Source organism: Lepidochelys olivacea (genome assembly GCF_965140295.1).
Source record: "Lepidochelys olivacea isolate rLepOli2 genome assembly, chromosome: 24".
NCBI lineage: Eukaryota > Metazoa > Chordata > Testudines > Cheloniidae > Lepidochelys > Lepidochelys olivacea.
Window position 1 is genome coordinate 5,898,728 of NC_140434.1, and position 20,166 is coordinate 5,918,893.

At 53.4% G+C, this 20,166-nt stretch overlaps 1 protein-coding gene across 1 annotated transcript in view; it reads right to left on the reverse strand.

Moving 5' to 3' along the window:
- Positions 1-18,276, reverse strand: part of LOC311512400 (uncharacterized protein) — a gene marked incomplete at its 5' end in the record, with an annotated part of 45,453 nt that extends 27,177 nt beyond the window's left edge. Inside the window, 5 exons of the mRNA XM_084613615.1 lie at positions 6,591-6,778; positions 9,447-9,702; positions 11,016-11,098; positions 16,716-16,809; positions 18,229-18,276. Coding sequence (XP_084469741.1) covers positions 6,591-6,778; positions 9,447-9,702; positions 11,016-11,098; positions 16,716-16,809; positions 18,229-18,276 — 669 coding nt within the window. The remainder of the gene's footprint in view (positions 1-6,590; positions 6,779-9,446; positions 9,703-11,015; positions 11,099-16,715; positions 16,810-18,228) is intronic.
- Between the last annotated feature and the right edge of the window lie 1,890 nt (positions 18,277-20,166).

Consider the following 20,166-nt stretch of genomic DNA (forward strand, 5'->3'; position numbering starts at 1 on the left):
GTTTTGCAGAAAAAGACCTGGGGATTATAGTGGATGAGAAGCTGGATATGAGTTAACAGTGTGCCTTTGTTGCCAGGAAGGCTAATGGCATATTGGGCTGCATTAGTAGGAGCATTGCCAGCAGATTGAGGGAAGTGATTATTCCCCTCTATTTGGCACTGGTGAGGCCACATCTGGAGTATTGGGTCCAGTTTTGGGGCCTCCCACTACAGAAAGGATGTGGACAAATGGGAGAGAGTCCAGCAGAAGGCAATGAAAATGATCAGGGGGCTGGGGCACATGACTTACGAGGAGAGGCTGAGGGAACTGGACTTGTTTAGTCTGCGGAAGAGAAGAGCGAGGGGGGATTTGATAGCAGCCTTCAACTACCTGAAGCAGGGCTCCAAAGAGGATGGAGCTCGGCTGTTCTCAGTGCTGGCAGATGACAGAACAAGGAGCAATGGTCTCAAGTTGCAGTGGGGGAGGTCTAGCTTGGATATTAGGAAAACTATTTCACTAGGAGGGTGGTGAAGCTCTGGAATGGGTTATCTAGGGAGGTGGTGGAATCTCCATCCTTAGAGGTTTTTAAGGCCTGGCTTGACAAAGCCGGGGCTGGGATGATTTAGTTGGGGTTGGTCCTGCTTGGAGCAGGGGGTTGGACTAGATGACCTCCTGAGGTCTCTTCCAACCCTGATCTTCTATGATTCTATGAAATACACTAAGTGTGATATAATGCTATGTACTCTGAAAAGATACCAGCACCTCAGATCGGGTACCCAACATGAGTGGCTATGAATGCTATGTGCCTCAGTTTCCCATCTGTAAAATGGGGATAATACCATCCCCTTGCCTCACAGGAGTGTGGTAAAAATAAACTCACCTGGGAAGCGCTCACATGCTACAGGGGTGAGTGCCCTAGGAAAGCCCATGAAGAAATTAATCATTCCCCTCTTCAGTGCAGGCTTTGAAGAGTGTGAAATAAATAAAAGCCTGCAGTCACCTACCAAACAATGAGCAGAAAATAGACAATTAAAACCAATTGGTTTTAATTCCCTTTGCAAGGTCCAACTCTACTTGACTTTTAGCCTGTCTCTATTCTGACCTCAATAAGGTAGCTTTCCTTACTGATCCCTCCCTTCTTCTGCTTTTTTCTGCTAGATTCAAGAGCCCTTTAGTTCCTGGTATATTCTAACCCTACTGGAGCAGGGGCAGAGAAGGGCAACTAGGATGATCTGGGGAATGGAAAACCTGCCTTATGAGAGGAGACTCAAAGAGCTTGGCTTGTTTAGCCTGACCAAAAGAAGGCTATGGGGAGATCTGATTACTGTCTATAAATACATCAGAGGGATAAATACTAGGGAGGGAGGGGAGTTAAGTTAAGACCAATGTGGACACAGGAACAAATGGAGATAAAACTGGCCATCAGCAAGTTCGGGCTTGAAATTAGACAAAGGTTTCTAACCATGGGAGGAGTGAAGTCCTGGAACAGCCTTCCAAGGGGAGCAGGGTGCAGGGGGAAAAAAACATAACTGGTTTCAAAACTGAGCTGGATAAGTTTATGGCGGGGATGGTAGGAGGATGGTAGCTACTCCCTTCAATTAAGTAGCTGTTCTTTAAGTGACCACTCCACCCTGTGGACTGAATGGGGCCAGGCTCCTGTAGGGGGAAAAAAAAGAAAGACCGTCTCCATGCATAGGCACAAAGGGGTGGAATTAAGGATGCACCGGCAGCTTTCCTTCCAGCATCTCCTGACCTCCGAGTGCTTGACTTTGCAACCTTAATAGAGTTCTTTGGACATGGTTTTCTGTGTGCAATTAGTTATATTGCAAAAGCACCCAGAAATCCCATGCAGGATTAGGACGCTGGTGTGTTAGGGGCTGTACACGCATGCGGGTCTGCTCCGCACTAGCACGGTTGGTAGCAACAAACGGGAGCGCTTGTCTGGACAGAGCTACGGCATTTCTGTCCCTGCGTCATGTAGATTTGCTCCGTGTCCACTTCAAGGCTGAGCCTCCAAGCTCCCATTTGCAGAGCGGCTGGGTGGCCCTACCAGCGTAGGAGCTGTCCCTGGGTTCACTCTCACTGCATGATTGGAACCCACAGCCGGCTGCCCAGCTGCCTCAGGCAAATCTCTAGTTAACGCAGAGGGGACGATCAGTCCTCCCCAGCACACACCAGCCCTCTCCACACGGGGCGAAGGGATCAGAGAGGCCTAACGACGCAGACAGGGGCTGTGTTTTAAAGAACATCCCCGCTCCCGCCCTGGCCAGGAAAACATAAGCACCCAAGGATGACATGCAATGCACACGCCTACACCCTCACATACTGCAAGTGCTCACACATACGCCATACATTCTCCACACACTGACCCCTGATTCCACACACACACACCTGCCTGCAGGCTGGCTGACAGGCTGACACACACACAAAGCTCTGAAAACAGGCACATCAATGGTATATCCACAGAGCCACGGAAAATACCCACATGTGTGTTCAGCGGCACCATTGCTAGAGGGTTAATCATTAAGGATGGGCTGAGATTTGCAGTTACAGCTGTGCATGAATCCCCCCGACCAACTCACAGGTGTGCATTCACATGAATGTACACGCTCTCCCTTGCACAGACACGGTGACACACACGCGGACAGGTGGAAATACCCACCCCCCGCCGCCCCCGCCCGTCCTTTCTGGCCGTCAGAGAGTCACAACAAAGCCAGCCTTTCTCCCAGCTCGGCAAGCCACGCCAATCTCACAACCCACTGTGCCAAATTACAGGCAGCGGGCTGCCGTCAAGAGCAGGAACATTACCTGTCATCATCGCGGCACATGGCAAGGCACGGGGCCCTGCCCCCACTCTCCTCCCCCGGCTCCTGGCAATGAGGGCCAGATCCCACCAAGCTGTGCCCCCTGCCGAGCCCCTGAACTTAACAAGGGTGGATCTTTGCTGTCACTTGATCACTGCCTTTCAAAGCGCCTTGCGCTCAGGAAAGGCTCCTGGAGGCGGTAGGGGGATGAAAGCTGCTCGGCTAATCCTTGAGGGGAAATTGCAGGGGAGAGGTATGAGATTCATTATTATTTTCAGGGCCGGGGGAGAAATACTATGTGCACTAAGTGTGAAGGGTCTGGGCTGAGACCCCTGTGGGCTGACATCCTTCATGCTTCATTTCTCGCCAGGGCAGGAAGGACGGCCCAGTGGTTAGGGCGCTAGCCTGCAAGTTTGGAGATCCGGGGGTCAATCCTGTCCTCTGACACAGGCTTCCTATGTGACCTTGGGCTAGTCAGTTAGCCGCTCTGGGCCTCGGCTCCCCATCTGTGCCATGAGGATAACAGCACTGGCCCATAAAGGGTGGGGTGGGAGGATAAATTCATTCAAGAGGGTGCTTACATATTAGAGTGCTGGGGGGGCCAGACAAGGCCCGAAGATAGACAGCTAACTCAATCCACAGAGGCAGAGGCCCCCATACACCCATCATGTAGCACCCCACCTGGGCTGGATTGAAACCAGTGGCCAGGAGGACTGGGATCAGAGCAGTGGTCCCTCTCGCCCGCTCTCCTGAGCCCCGCAGCAGCCAGCATCAGCTGCTTCGGAGGCAGGTGCAAGATCCCCTACCGCTCTGGGCTAACATGACTCCAGGCAGGTGGAGAGGGGACTCCTGCCGAGAAGCCGGAGGGTTCACAACGCTGGCTGATATTTACGAGTCTCGCTCTGGGTGGTCTTGTGGATCTGGATATCCTAGTCCCAAGCTCTCAGGACGTCAGGTCTGCTTCATATGAAAGGTGGTCTAGTCCCTGGGCCAGATCCCCACCTAGTGTAAATCAGCCATAGCTCCAGTGGAATCCACCCGGAGGTCCTCTACCCTCATAGCAAGTACAGCATGGGCTGCAGCAGCGTAAGCTCCTCTCCAGCCACAATCGTACGCACTGATCCCTGAACAATCTACCTGCTTTTATGCCCCACGCACCCCAGCGTCTGAGCACCTTACAGACACCGGCCTGGTACGACTACTTTTAAGTGCCAGGTCGCAGCGCTGCTCAGGTTTGGCCCAGCTGCCCTTCTGTCTTGACCACGGGAAGGGGGGGGGAGTCGGGGCCAAATCTGAGCGAGTGGCGTTCGACCTGGTGCATGGGGTCACAGCACTGCTCAGGTTTGACCTGGCCGCTCCTGTCACCGTAGGCAGAATCTGTGGCCCCAGGTAGCTGCCTAGTTTGCCTATAGCTAGACAGGCCACAGAGCAGGTACCTGAATAGATTCTCCCTCCCCGCCCCATTCGTCAGCTTTAAATGGCGCCCCGCAGCCCCTGCTCACAGACATTAACGAATTCACCACCCCGGGAGCTACGGTGCATCATCCCCACTTTGCAGATGGGAAACTGAGGGAATATCAAGAAAAATTCAGATTAGAACTAAGTCACAAATCGTTAGCCTGGAGGGTGAGTAACCACCGGAACCAAGTGCCAGGGAAGTGGTGGATTCCCAATCTCTAGGTGTTTTCAGATCCAGCCTGGATTCCTTTCTGGAAAGGATGCTTGGGTCACACATGAGTTCTTGGGCTCTCTAACTGGATGTAATTCTCTGCTCTGCGTTACACTGGGGGTCAGGCCAGGTGATCGGTCCCTGCTGGCTTTAAACATTGACGTAGCTATAAGTGACTCATGCAAGGTCAGCCAGGGGCAGACCCAGGAATTGAGCCAATCCAGCGCCCCCCACTACCCCTTTCTGCCCACAGCGTAACTCAGTCAGTCTGTGTCCCATTCACGCCAGGGCCATTCTATGGTGGGAGGGTCCCCCCCGGATCTGAATCGAGAACCTGCAATCTCGTTTGCCCGCCTGCCAGAGGATGTGAAACAGCCAAGGAGCGTGGGGTGGATGAGACAAGGCCAACCTGCTTCTGTAAGTGCAGAATGTTCAAAGCCCCGCAGAGGAATGTACAGGAGCAGTTGGAATAACGGCAAGCGTCCTAGTGGGGCAGACAAAGGCTTGAAGGCCGATCAAATTGCATTCAGAAAGGGGTTCATTACAGCTCCTATAAACGCTCAACGGCATATTTCCCTCATTAGATCCCCCGGCGAGACGTGCAAGTAATAGCATTATATTCAGCCAGCCAGCCAGCGCTGCCTTGAAAGCCCGGCTGCGACAGGCCTGTTCCTCTCCCTAGCCCAACGCAAAGGCCTCCTCAGGGCTCGAAAGCACTTGAGATTGCAGGACTCAGGTTAGCTCATGCCGGACGCGGAGCAAAGAACCTGCCCCCCCAGATTCAAGCGATTTCTTTGTGAGCCCCTGGGCCAGAACAAGCAGAGTCTGCACAACTCCGACACATGGAACAAGTTGACAGTAGAGAAGCATTGGATTTTTTGGGGGACCTGGCACATTCAGGAGATTTGGTGCAGCCACAAAATTAGCCCCAGCAAACCCAGTGGCAGGGGCTGCGTTACATGAGCCGGGAAGGAGTCAAAGCCTGATTTTGTCAGACCAACGTTAGGAGCAATGAGATCCTGCGGCTGTCCAGCCACCCAGCTTCGTTAGCAGGCTCCGCGCTAATCCAAAGCAACACCCTGGCAGATGTGAAGGGACTGACCTGAAAGAGGTCTATAAAATCATGACTGGTGCAGAGAAAGTAAACAAGGAAGTGTTATTTACTCCTTCTCGTAACACAAGAACTAGGGGTCACCAAATGAAATTAATAGACAGCAGGTTTAAAATAAACAAAAAGAAGTATTTCTTCACACAAAGCACAGTCACCCTGTGGAACTCCTTGCCAGAGGATGTTGTGAAGGCCAAGACTATAACAGCGTTCAAAAAAAGAGCTAGATAACTTCATGGAGGATAGGTCCATCAATGGCTATTAGCCAGGATTGGCAGGGATGGTGTCCCTAGCCTCTGTTTGCCAGAAGCTGGGAATAGGCGATAAGGGATGGATCACTTGATGATTCCCTGTTCTGTTCATTCCCTCTGGGGCACCTGGGATTGGCCACTGTTGGGAGACAGGATACTGGGCTAGATGGACCTTTGGTTTGACCCAGTCTGGCCGTTCTTATGTTCTTAAAGATTCAAAGGACTGGCTTTTCCCTCCTCTTCCTCATTCTCCAGTTGGGAACACCCCCTTCCCAATGCCAGAGGCTGCAAAGCCGCTTGGATCTCTTTCAGTTCCTCACCCCCACGCCCTGTATCTCGCTGACAGCAAGGCCAGAAACCTGCATCACAGCACCTGGAAGGCAGCCAGGCAAGTTGGGAAGGGCACTGAACTGGGAGACAGGAGACCTGCTGGGTGACCTTGGGCAAGCCCGTGTCGCTCTCCGTGCCTCGGTTTCCCTTTCCACCCTTTGTCTGTCTTGCCGACTATATGCCTGCACAGCACAGGGCTCCAGATCTCTAAGTGCAGCCATAAGACAAATACCCCTAGCTCCTCCATCAGAAGCCGAGAGGTTCCCAGGGGCCTGTTTTGCTAGCAGCTTGCTTGTTGGCTTTTGCTGGTCACGAACCTAACCCACTATGTTCAGCGCCACAGCAGATGAAGGGAAGCAGCACGAAAGGGGCCGTGGCAGAACTGGGGTTCCCGTGTGTCCTGCAGCCATTGGGGATCCCATAGCTAACCCTGTGGAATAAATCCATACCATCACAGCAAACTCCAGTAGCTGGTTCAGGGCCCGGCGCATCAAACTCCATAGTCTTTCTGCATACGACCACGCTCTCCGGTTTGCTCGCCTGGCCGAGGTAGCAATCACAAGCTGCAGCCGCCCTGCGAGGGTCCGCTCGCTTTCCAGTCTCTGCTTCATGCCTGTGAGGTTTGGCTCCTGCCTTCCTGTTTTGGGCGGGGAGGGGACACAGGGACAGATGATGGGACAGGAGGTGAGATTGGGTGGAGGGGGCTGGGCAAAAGTACCAAAAGAGGATTGTGCCCCTGAAAATGAGGTACCATCTGCGGGGGGAGGGGAGCATGTGCTCCACTGCCCTCTACAGTAAGGAATCAGAACTGCTCAACTGGGTGTCAGAGAGCTTCACATCTCATGAAGATTCTCCCATAGTTCAGGTGGCAGGGGCAGAAGAGGCTCAAGACAATCAGCCGGTCTAGGCAAAACTTCAGTATGCTTCCCCCAGATTTGGCCCACCTCCCCCATGGCGGAGGGGAGGCCATGATGGAGGTGGGCCAAACTCCTGATCCAACTGGAAGCTGCCTGTAACAGCTGGCCCTTCTGCCTACAAATCTAAATCCTAGATCTAGATCCCCCTCCCAGTTTGTTAGGGCTGAAAGTCAGGCTCCAGATCCTGCTCCTCAAATCCCCAGCTTGAGCTAATCCCTAAATTGGGGTGACCCTTGAAGATCTGTCCTGCAAAGGCAGCAAGCAAGGGGTTTCAAAGAGACTGCTGAGATCCCTGTAGGAGCTTGAGCTGGGCTGCCAAGGGGCCTGGCTAACATGGGTTTGCCACACAGCACGGGGAGATTCTCTGATCCCCGTTTGAGACCTTAGCTCAAGGGCAGCGGGAGCTCACTGCAGAGCAACAGCAGGCTTAGGGGAGGCACCGGGCGGGAAGGCCCAGGGACGGGATGTTTAGACAGAGTCGAATGTTGGAGAAATGCTGCCAAGCAGAATTCTGCTCCAGGTCATTGAGCAGCAAAGGCCCAGGCGCGCTGGGGGAGCTCGCGGTAGCTAACAGCCTTTGTCTGCTCAAATCCCCGTGCAAAGCGCCGCAGGGTTTTGTAGAGGCTTTTGATCAGCGCAACGGGTGTAACAATCCCTGTGTGCAGCTCAGTGCTTGTGTGCAGCCCTGCATGGACAAAGCAGTGTGTGCAAAACAGTGCCCATGGGCAACCCTGCAACAATAAACCAGGGTGTGCAGCCTAGCCCCCACGGGCAACCCTACAATAACAAACCAGGGCGTGCAGCCTAATGCTTACGGACATCTCTGCAATAACAAAGGCTACACAGCCCACCACTCACAAGCAACCCTGGACCAACGAACCCTGTCACAGCGACCTCCTGTTAACAAGCCAGTGCATGCCGCCCAGCGTTCACCAGCCACCCAGCTCGTGCTTTTAGCTCTGGAGGTCCCCGGTTCAATCCCGGGTGCGCCACGCTCGCACAGAAGGCGTGAGGCCTGGTGGCTGGATTCCACCCCGAGGCCCGTGGTGGTGGCGGTGAGCTAAGGGATATCCACCTGCCCGCCAGCGCTCCACAGGTCACGCACGCCACGGGGCTGCTGCACAGACATTGCCAGAACACCAGGCCTGGCAGGCAGTCTACGTGCCAGAGCCCGGGTAGCCTCAGAGGGAGTGTCACTGGTGTGGGTGACACAGCAGCCAGGGGTGTTTGCAGAGCATCACCAAGTCCAGGGGAAATTGGAAATGACAGCGGTTGAACAGACAGCAGCCCTCCCCCAGCCGGCACATCAGCACAAGGGACAGCACCAGGGTCCCCTGCAGCTAGGGTGACCAGACAGCAAGTGTGAAAAATCGGGACAGGGGGTGGGGGGTAATAGGAGCCTATATAAGAAAAAGACCCAAAAATTGGGACTGTCCCTATAAAATCGGGACATCTGGTCACCCAACCTGCAGCTCAACAGACAAGCAGAAGGAGGCTGGGGTGCCTGGGGGGGGAGGGTAGAGAGGTTAGAGCAGGGGGCTGGGAGTCAGGATGCCTGGGTTCCACGCCCAGCACCAGGAGGGGAGCGTGGGCTAGTGGTTAGCGCGCCAAGTCCCTCCTGAATTGGCTCCGTGTAAAGCCGAGCCGCACGCAGCAGGTGGGCTGCTGCTGGGAATCTGGGCTTTGCCATCCCCTCCCACTCCTGAACACTGGCAGAACCGTGAGTCATGCTGGCCAATGGGAAGTTTGCCAGCAGGCCCCCCTACCTGCTGCTAGCGTCCACCTGGAACTGAGGAGGTGATGGGGGTGTGAGAGCGGGAGCAGGGCTGACATCATTCCTCTGGAGACCCCAGCCATGAAGCTGCCAGAGAAGGGAAGTCTGGTGGGAACGCCAATATCTCAGCTAAATGCCAAAGGAAGTCGCTCTATTTTGGCTCATTCCTTTCTGCCACTGCTTCAGTAAACTGTTGCTGTGTGGCTGTTCAAAATCTGCCATGCTTCACTCCAGAGCTGGCTGCATTTCAGCACCAGGTGAGAGATGCCCGTGCAAAGTGGCTAGGTAGCTGTTAACCAGCTGCCACGTTCCACCCCAGAGGTGGCTGCATGTTGGTGGCAAGCGAAGGAATTCCTTCTCATGCTTTGAGATGAGCGGCACTAAAGAAATGAGAGATACTACTATCTACACTCCTATTGAGGGAGTCAGAGTCAGGACTCCTGCATTCTATTCCTCACTCTGCCACTGGCTCATGGGAGGACCTTAGGCAAGTCACTTTCCTGAGCTCTGTGCCTCAGTTTCCCCAGCTGGGAAGTGGGGCTCGTGACACTGACCGCCCCAGGGTCTGCCTGGCATGGCCCTGCTGGCAGGCTGAGGGTATCGCTGTTACTCACTCATTTCTTCCTCTGTGGCAGGGAGATAGCGGTTCGCAATCTGCTCCATGCGGCTCAGAGCTGCCTTGGCCCCAGGCTCCAGCACTTGGCTGATGATGCTGACATTCAGGACGATGTTCACCCCCAAGGCCACAATGCCCATCACGTCCTCCACCACCCCGCTGGCCCTCTCCGTCAGCCGGCCCACTTGCTTGGCGGTGCTGGACTGCAGCTGCTCCACGCCAGCAGCCAGGCTGTCTCGCAAATTCCCAAGGACCTGGGGGCGACAGGGACGAACTCACATCAAGAGCGGGGCCCACTGACACACCAGTTCTTCACTTGCAGGCAGAGTGCGGGGCAGCACCGTTCCCCAGGGAGGAGGGGGTGGGCAGGTGCAGGGTTAAGTGTTGGGCCGTATAAGGAGAGGAGTCCATTCAAAGCCCCTGGTAACATGAGGGGGTACCAGGAAGAATAAGATTAAGGTGTGGGTAAGCGTGAGGGGAAGGTAAATTGTGCAGTAAGTTTGGGGGGCTGGTGGGGGTGCCGGTAAATTTAGGGTGTAAGTTTGGGGGGAGGATAAATTGTGCAGGTAAATTTGGAGGGTGGGGGTAGTTGGCAAGAGTTTCATGTGCAGGGAGGGATCTGAGGAGGGTGAATTCAAGAGCAGGGGGTGGTATGTGGGGCTAGGGGGATCACAGGAGGGTCAGAGGAGGGGCACAGTGGAGGGCTTGGGGGCAGGGGGAGTTACCCTGCTTGGTGGGGGGGGGACATGGCACATGGGCACAGCAGCCTGCTTAGGGGAACCAAGCGCTCTGCTCCGCCTGCAGGGCCAGGCATCTCCCTATCTCCCAGGGCAGCCAGGGGCCAGAGGGAGAGGAGATCTCTGACCGGTAACCCCATCCTTTGCCTCTGGGGTCCTGTCAATGGCTTTCAGCCGCAAAGAGCTGTCTGGTGGCACCCTCTGGTGGCAATGCCATGTATGGCAGGCGTGCATGCCACCAGGATACGTGCTTTTGGGAAAATACCCTGGCACAGTTATCTCCCCCAGAGCTTTATGCCAGAGACGGGGCCATTACAGTCAGGGCAGTCTGTATGGCAGCAGGCTGGCCCGATGCGTATCTGTAATGATGATGCCCACACACTCAAGTCTATCAATAACTTTTTTACGTACATCCAAACCAGGGGTGCAAACAAGAATGAAATTGGCAGCTTCTCCCACCGACTATTCGACAATAATAGGGGGGCCTGCTCTTGGAGCTCCCAGAGTACTTTACAAGCAGGAATGAACTGAGGCTCATCAGCTCCCTACAGGGTGGCAGATTATCCCCCTTTTGCAGGTGGGGAAACTGAGTCACGGAGCTGGGACGTGAGTCACCCAAGGCTACACAGCTGGGAATAGAAACCAGGAGTCCTGACTTTCAGCCCCCCCATTCACTAACCACTAGACCCTACTCCCCGCTCCCAGAATAGAACCCACAAGTTATGACAAGGAAAACGGGATGGTTTTTCGGTTGTTTTCTCAGTCGCAGCATTCACAGCACCTCCGTCAGATCTCAAAGCCTAACCCCACCCCAGCAACGGGCCTTTTACCTCGTCTGCTGCCTGATCCAGAATGGGGAATCTTGCCTCCAGCTCATCCACGCCTCTCAGTGTGAAGCTATTAACCGCAGCTACTGGGCAAGAGAAAGCCATATGCATGTCACAAATGAGCACCCACATCTCAGTCTCAGTCGGGTTCTGGTCTACAGGGGATGGGTTGGGGGTGTCTGTGAAGTCTGGATCCAAATCTGGGTTCAGGTTTCAAGTTAGGGCTGTTGAAAACTTTCTGCCAATGGAAACTTGAGTTATTAACTAAACTAAATTTTTCACAATAATTGTTTCTCTCTGTCAGAAAACTTAAATTCTCTGTCAAAAAACCAAATGCCCACAAGACAAAATATTGCTATTTTGAAATGCTGCCAGGGTTTCTCATGGGAGTTGTAGTCTAGGTGCTCCATGCTTCCATTCTCCTATAGGGGGTGGGCTCCCCTGTTGGACTTCATCTCCCATGATGCACTGCCTCTCCTCACCAAGAAAGGATGCTGTGGTGCATCCTGGGATCTGTAATCTGGCCAGGGAGCCCCACCTAAAAGGAGAATGGAGGCATGAGACATCCAAACATTCACTTAAAATGTACTGCTTCCATAAATATTCCTGCCACTAAAAGCTCATCCTGGAGAGGATGAGTGAACACAAAAGGGGCATGGGATCAGGGTAGCTGTGTTGACCTGAAGCACCCTACCTTGGTAGCAGGGTTCTAGTCTATTATGGAAGTGTTAGGAGGGTTTGCTGAGTTGCTGGTGCAGGTAGCTCATTACCCTACTTGGACAGAAGGGAGGTGGGAGCGGCTTTCTGGGGAAAGAGGATCTAGAGTGTGGGCTGAGTAGCCCTGTGGGAGGAACCTTAGGAGCAACCAAGCCTGGGCAGAAGCTTTGAGCTGAACTTGATTATCTTGCTGCTGTTTGGTTAGTGAGAGAAGGCCAAGAGCTGGTGAGGGGGGTGGGTTTGGACACCGTGTGGAGGGTACACTTCCTTTGTAGAGCAGGTTAGGAATGGTGGCTGGACTCTTGCACCAATGCTTTGGTGTCATTCTGCCTTCGCTCCAGAAATGGAAATATTAAGAAAGGGCAAAGAAAGGGCCATTCCCATGCCATAGCCAGTCTGACCAGTCCTAGCAATGTCACTCATTAAGCCTCGTCCCCCCAGTCATACTCACGTGGCACCTCCAGCCTCTACATGACCGGAGTGGCTGCCACCACGGCCACCCCCACCACGGTGCTCACGCTGCGCTCTGCCATGCCACAAAAGAAACCCACCACGGGGTGGGCACCCTTTATGTCCGCGTAGGTGAACACAGCGATCTGATAAGCCGAGTTGAACAGAGGGATACTGGCTAGGCGTGCCAAGGTGTTGCCCTAGGGAGGAGGGAAATGGGACTCGCGTGAGTCAGGCTTGCTGGCGAGCATCTTTCAGTGCCGTTGCCTTCAGGCCTGAACAGCAGCTACCTGACCGCATGATGTCACCTGCTAAGCGCAGCCCTTAAAGTCACCCTGCCGTCCTGGAACCCCTCCACTGGCTTCTAGTGCGTCAAGAACAAACCCCTTGTCCTCCCTTTCAAAGCCCGGTGCAGTCTCCCTCCCCACCCACCTAATACAACCTAACGTTCTGGGAGTCACTAGAGGTTTCACGCAGTCTAACAAGTTCTATCGGCGGTTCAATCCTGGATGCAGTGCTGTGTTGACAGTTGCGGTGCAGTTCTTTTTTGACCTCCACCTCCTGCCTAAGTCTCGAGGACTGACCCACATGCTCTACAAATGCCATTTCACTGAATGACTCAATTGTAGGTGCAGAGCCATGCCCGCAAGTTCCACCCACTCCAGCAACCAGGGCCATCCCTAGCCATTTGGGTGTCCTACAGGGGACTGTGTGGGGCCTCAGGCCTTCCCTCCACCAAGGTCTGGGAGGCAGGAGCTGTAGGGGGGCACTTTTGGGGGCCCACAGGCCCAGAGTGGCCCAGGGGATGAGCGGGGGGCCAGGAGCAGCCCGCTCCGCTTCCCTCGCCCCAGCTGTGTCACTCAGGGGAGGCGGCTTCGGGGAAGGGATCCCCCCCCCCCCCACTCGAGTGACCAGATGTCCTGATTTTATAGGGACAGCCCTGATTCTGGGGTCTTTTTCTTATATAGGGTCCTATTATCCCCCACCCCCTGCCCCGATTTTTCACACTTGCTGTCTGGTCACCAGCAGCGGCGGGAAGCGGAGCAGCCCCGGCACCAGGCCGCTCTACTCCGCCAGCTCCCAGCTGCAGTGCTCTGCTTCCCGCCACCGGTGAGCGCGGGGTCGCTGGGGGAAGAGGTGGGATGGGGGCGGGCCGGATGGGGGCGGGCCGGATGGGGGCGGGCCGGGGGCAGAGCAGCGGGGAAGGGTAAGAGGGGGGAGGAGGGAGTTATCCAGGACCTTCCCGCCCCAGGGATGGCCCTGCCCCTTGCAGTGGGTGCAGCCTGTGGGGGGCCAGCCGGGGGATAGGGCTGGTCGCCGGGGCTGGTACTTCAGTGTGTGCAGCATGCAAAATTGCCCCAAATTTCATGGTGCCCTACACAGCTGCGTATGCCTAAGGACGGCCCTGCCAGCAACCCCCCCGAAAATTACACCCATTGTTGAATACATTCCTTGCACTGGTTTCCTCTCTGCTGCCTGCGTTCTTCCCATTCCTTTCTCCTTGCTGCTCCACCTGGGGCAAGTCCCGAAGCCCTCAATCAGGAAAGATTCCCACTGACTTAGTACCTCAAATGATTAGGGCAAGGAGATAAAAATCACAGCCGCCACCCCAGCCTGCTCAAACTCCTGCTGCTCCACAAGATTTTTGGCTCTTTTTGTTGTTTGCAGCCAGAGCCTCGTCCCCACCTGCCCTTCGGTGAAAGTCTTATCTGTGCCTACTGTGCATCAGCCCCCCTAACTCTGCACCTTCCAGGCCACTGCAGGCCCCGCTCCCTCTACAGTTTAACAAAAGACTCACACTAACCCTGGTGCCCTCAGAGCATTCTCTGTAGCATCCAGCCCCTGATCCGGGGCCATGCGGACTATCCAGGCGTGCTGTGCCCAAAGGAACAAAGGGTGACGCCGGTGCAATCATAACATGCTTCCCAGACCCTAAACTTAACAGCGTAACCCCCCGTCTAACAATGTTTCTCTGGCCCAGCGTCCTCTTCGGCATTTTCAACCCCGCCTGGCTGAGACCGCCTTTGCAGCAAGCCAACTCACTGTCCATTTTCTTCTTCAGCGAAGGGTGCCAGGGGGTCTTCTCCCCCACCCTCCGAACCCAACACCGCAAACGTTTGAAGTGCACTCAAGGTAAGGTTTGAAGTGCACTCTCTTTCACGCCCCCCCCCACCCCCCGCCCTGCCCCTGCTGTTTTTCTCTTCCTGAAGTTCTCACAGTCCTTCCTTTGCATTCAGTTCAGACTGGTGGCAGGTGACCTCTCGTGAACCAGACCATGCTCTGGTTACACAGACAGATGGCAGGATGAAGATCTCACCCTGGTTTTCACCCACCTGCCCGCTCCAGACACAGATGATCCAAACACTTTTTGCAGTATAGAGACGTGACCTCTCCCCTCAGACCCGGAGCCACATTTCACAAGGACACGGGTGACCTGCGTGAGACCAGCTTTCATTTGAGACAGGCTCTGGTGAACTAGGACATACATGCCAGACTCAGGAGATTCCCCTAACCCGCCTGCAGGCCTCTGTGCCCGTTCCAGGTGGCACTGAGACGGTCCTGGGTCACACTGGTGTCGTTGATTCTTCCCATTAAAACAAAAGGGGTTTTCTCTTTCCCCTACCCCAAATAGAAATGGAAACAGGAAACGTGAAAGTTGGAGATTTGACCCAGTCTTTGCGGTCAAACCCGGCTAGCTCCTTATCTAGGGCCCGATCCTGCCCTCATAACTCCACTCACATGACTAATCCCCTTGCTTTTCATGGTACTACTCAGGGGAGTCAAGGATCAGGCCCCACGCTTGCAACTGTCTACTGGTTAAAAGCGATGTGATAACTGCTCTCTTTTTTCAAACCCGTCAGCAACACCGACCCTTCAAACCTTGGTGCAACCGCATGACTCAGTACAGCACTTTACGTGGTAAGAGGGATGTTAAAATCATACTGCAGCCTTTGTCCAGACTTGCACACCGCTATAGAAAGCCGTAGGGCCTATGTCAGGGGTGGCCAGCCTGTGGCTCCAGAGCTCCATGCGGCTCTTCAGAAGTTAACATGCGGCTCCTTGTACAGGCACCGACTCCGAGGCTGGCGCTACAGGTGCCAACTTTCCAATGGGCCGTGGGGTGCTCTCTGCTCAACCCCTGGCTCTTCACAGGCCCTGCCCCCACTCCACCCCTTCCTGCCCCCTCCCCTGAGCCTGCCATACCCTCGCTCCTCCCCCCACCCCAGAGCCTCCTGCATGCCATGAAACAGCTGATCAGGAGGTGCAGGGAGGGAGGAGGCGGCGCTGATTGGCGGGTGGAAGGTGCTGGGAGCAGGGGGAGCTGATGGGGGGCTGCAGACATATTGCTGGGGCTCTTTGGCAATGTACATTGGTAAATTCTGTCTCGTTCTCAGGCTCAAGTTGGCCACCCCTGGCCTATGTCATGTGGGAAGTCTGACTCAGTTACAGTGGTTCCCTTGGGCTCTATAATCTACGAATGCAATGGCCGCACATTTGTGTGACTGAGTTGGTGCCTATTTTAATCACGTTGTCATTATGGCTACTGTTGAGCTTTCTCTCCTTACAGATTGAGGGCGGGGGAGAAATACACAAGACACATCTGTGGAGTATCTTCCTCTGCAAAGTTCTCAGAGCACTACAAACGGTGACCTTGCATGGTGGATCAAAGCCGGTGCGCAGCGTTGTCATAAGCTTGACACTCATTGCTCTTCGAGCTCCTGCAGCCGCTTTTGGGTGAGACCCCCAAAGCTTGGCAAATTCTGATTGACCAGGTCAAGTGGTGTGCACAGACAGAGCGAGCCAGATGCCCGGAATTTCTCTGAGTCAGTGTTGGAGCCAAGAATAAAAACCAGGAGTCCTGGCTCCCAGGCCTGTGCACAGACCACACCTGGCCTTATGACCGTTTCCTACTGCTAAAAGCTGGCATGGAAAATGACAACAGGTCAGTGGCAGGCAGGTACAGAACCCAGGAATCCTGATTCCTGGCATCCTATGCTCCGTACGGCATATTTGTGACTGGCCTTGAAGAGTTGCTGACACCTTCTGAAAAGCTACCTAGCCACGTGTCTGTTGTTTCCAACAACACCCAACCGGGAGACGCAGCTCAGCTACATTTTGTCCTCACTTACACCTATCCCCAAGCCTAAATGCAGGCAAAACGTGCCCGTGACACTGAGTGTGTGTGTCGGTGGGAATAATGAGCAGCACAGATCTCAGTTTGTTGGCCAGTCTCCATGGAGACGCATCCAGGAGTCAGTACAGACTGTGAAGGATGTGATGGGCATAAAGGCAGAATGGGGTTGATCCTCAGCTGGTGGACACTGGCAGATCACCACCGAAGCCCATGCAGCTGTGGTCATTTATACCCGCTGAGATTCTGGCCCAAAGTCTTCTGAATAAATTGTTCTGCAGAACTTGGGGGCAGCTTTCGGCGTTGTTTGTATACAGCGCCTCGAACAACAGAGTCCTGGGCCTCCCGGGTACCTGCCCGAATGAACACGATGAAAGAGAATTAACACGACAAAATCTACTTACATTCTTTAAAGCCATGCTTCCTGCTCAGCAAGGAGGGGGGAATGGAGAATGCTGGAATCAGCTGTCCTGCGGTCTGAAGAGGCTGCTCTTCTCCCTAGAAACCAACCAGTGGGGAAAAGGTTTCCACTGAGCAGCCTTTATGTTGGAAAAGTCTCCACCCCTTCGCTTTTGATGGCTTTAATGGATTGTTGAGCAGAATTCCAGCCTCAACGAGGATTAATAGACTGGATCGGATTAGCCCAGGGCCACATTCATAGTTTTAAAGAGCTTGGGGGGGAACCCAAGAGCCAGACTCAAGAGTTTTCTTTTCAGGACCAAGTTCTCCGAGAAGAAAGCCACAAAAGGGGAATGCAGCCTCACGGGGAACGAACCCAGTGCCAGGCATGTACTAAGCTTGAAACTCAACTTTTGTCAACGAGAAAATCTTGCAACTCCCATCAAAGCCCGGCTCCAAATGGATCCAGAGAGCAAGATGTGGCTTCTAGATGAAAACGAAGGGAGGTTGGCACAATTTCACTGAGAGTTTCTCTCGATATGACACTGAGGTCACAGAAAGCTGCAATGTCAATCTACCCCACGCTTAAGGCAATTGGTAGGTGTCACTGCAGCATGCCAAGACATACCCGGGCCAGCTTTCATCCAGCTAGCATGGCTAACAGTAATAAATATGGTAGCAGGGGCTAGAAACCTGCGTACAAACCCAGGCTCGCCAGCAAGCTTGGCAGCATGGATTAGTCACCCGAGTACATGTGCTACACCGCTATTGTTACCCGATGCCAGCTACATTAAAGCTGGCAAGGGCATGCCTACTATCACTCCTCCCCTTGCAATGGGGACGTACCCTGAGTGTGCAACAGGCTAGTGTGAGGTAGATTTACATCCTGCTTGCCATGAACTAAGTATTTGTATAGCCAAACTCTTTGAACCCCCAGGAGCAAAAGCCCTCCGTAGCCCGAACCCTAGAGAAGAGCTTTTGCTCATTGAGAAATGTCTTGGTTCTAGAACTAGGGATGGACCACAGGATTGTACATAATCCTGATTTTGTAGAGTTCAGAGGTGGATCCGAACCGGCTCCTCTCTCTGTAAAAGGAGCAACTCAAAATTCTGTATCCGGTTCCACCAACTATTATAAACAGAGTTTCGCTCTCCCACATCCCCCATGTAACCAATGTTTAAGGAGCCAACCAGGTACTGCAGCATCCTTCTGAAGGAGCAATTTCTCTCTTGCTAAGCACCTGTAAAGCTAGCGCTTAGAACAGCTTGTTTGTTGCATCTCCTGGTATCACCCCTCCCCCCAGAACAAGCTGCCCTTTCTGACAAAAGAGCAGCAAAGCATCAGGCCTGGTCTACCCCTAAAACTTCGGTCGACCTAGCTCCATCGCTCTCAGCTGTGAAAAATGTCATGCCCTGTGCAACGCTGTTAGGTCGACCTAACCCACAGTGCAGATGCAGCTAGTTTGACAGACGAATTCTTCCATCAACCTAGCTATTGCCTCTTGGGGAGGTGGGTTACCTGCACCGATGGAAAAACCGTCAACGTAGGAAGCACCTGCAGCTCCATAGCTGGGCCGCTGTAGCATGCACGTAACCTCAAGCTGACATAAAGAGCAGAGCACCAAATACATCTGAAGTGATACACGGTGTTAGATTTATATGCAGCCAGCTAACAGCTCATTAACGTTTTCTCTGCATAGTCAGCTATACAGGAGAGCAGGATAGAATTTGGGGTCAGAGTCCCCCTTGTCCATGGGGAGAACCCTTAAATGAGGTGGGGGGAGGGATAGGTTTCATTCCCACATGGCACAAAGCATAGCCAGATTACTGAGCCTTTTTGTGTTTGTTTGAAAAGGGAGATAAGCCCTGACACACGTTCATGTGAACTTGATGAGTTCCGGCGGTTAGCGCTCGCCCCCCCCGTGTCAAATCTCTCTCCGAGGTCATCTGCAGAGATGTTGATGCTACGGGAAGTCTGCAAAACAGCCTAATTAGGAATAGATTCAGGGTGATGCCCGGAGGGATGCTGGGAAGACCGGTTTGTTATTTTGCGGGCCCCTTTCACCTATCCGCCAATCGTTTTTGAACCATACCCTACTTATCTGGGGATAAAGCTCGACTGCTCTGGGTCCTGTTGACAACACATTGAGAAGACACGAACTAAAATCCAGTCAAGAGTCATACCCCTTCTCAGCTTGCCGGCCACTTGTGCTCTAACCTCATGGATATCTACCCATGACTTAAGTATTGCGTCTGCCAAATGCAGTGTAGCAGCTTGGAGCTCCAGTCGTCACTGTGGCCATGACCAACACTGGTGGGACCCGGACAACGTCAGTTTCCAACCTTCTGCTCTCGACTGGTATAGATCTCCCCATGACTGGGCATGAAGGCAGGGCCACCTATCAGGACAGCTTACTTCACAAGGTCATCTTAAAGCCGCCTCAAAAATGCCGGCAAAAATCAAAATGCCCCTTTGCTGAAATAGTTGAGCTTCTCAGACAGTACATCAGACGTGACTTTTCTAAGGAACAGTGGCAACAGGTGGTGAATGCCACTCCCAGTCCAGTGCCCTACTTACTGGGTATGCTCTGCCACTGACTTGCTTTGTGAATAAGTTACTTCCCTTCTCTTTGCCTCGTTTTCCTCTCTCTAGTTCTCATGAGCTCCAGTTCAGTGGCCAATCTGCTGGACCATACCGGCTTTGCAACAGAAGTGCAAAGTCTGATCATCTCTGCCAGGGGAGGACTTTTATCCATTGCTCACATAAGATCTATGAATAGCCAATGTTTTACCTTTGGAATGCACTCAGCTGTATGTATGAGGAGAGATCAATAAGACTGGGACTTTTCAAAGAGAGGACTAAGGGGGAATATGATAGAGGTCTATAAAATTATGACTGGTGTGGAGAAAGTAAACAAGGAAGTGTTATTTACTCCTCAGAACACAAGAACTAGGGATCACCAAATGAAATTAATAGGCAGCAGGTTTAAAACAAACAAAAGGAAGTACTTTTTCACACAACACACAGCCAGTCTGTGGAACTCTTTGCCAGAGGATGTTGTGAAGGCCAAGACTATAACAGGGTTCAAAAAAGAAGTAGATAAATTCATGGAGGATAGGTACATCAAGTGCTATTAGCCAGGATGAGCAGGGATGGTGTCCCTAGCCTCTGTTTGCCAGAATCTGGGAATGGGTGACAGGGGATGGATCACTTGATGATTACCTGTTCTATTCATTCCCTCTGGGGCACCTGGCACTGGCCACTATCAGAAGACAGGATACTGGGCTAGATGGACCTTTGGTCTGGCCCAGTATGGCCATTCTTATGTCCAAACCGTGCTCCCAACTACAACCCCGCTGTAATGGCTCCAATCCTCCTTGCCCTTGTAAATTACTATGTGAATGCTGCCTCCCCCAAAATAAGCATCTGTCACAAATTAAGAGACACAAGATGACA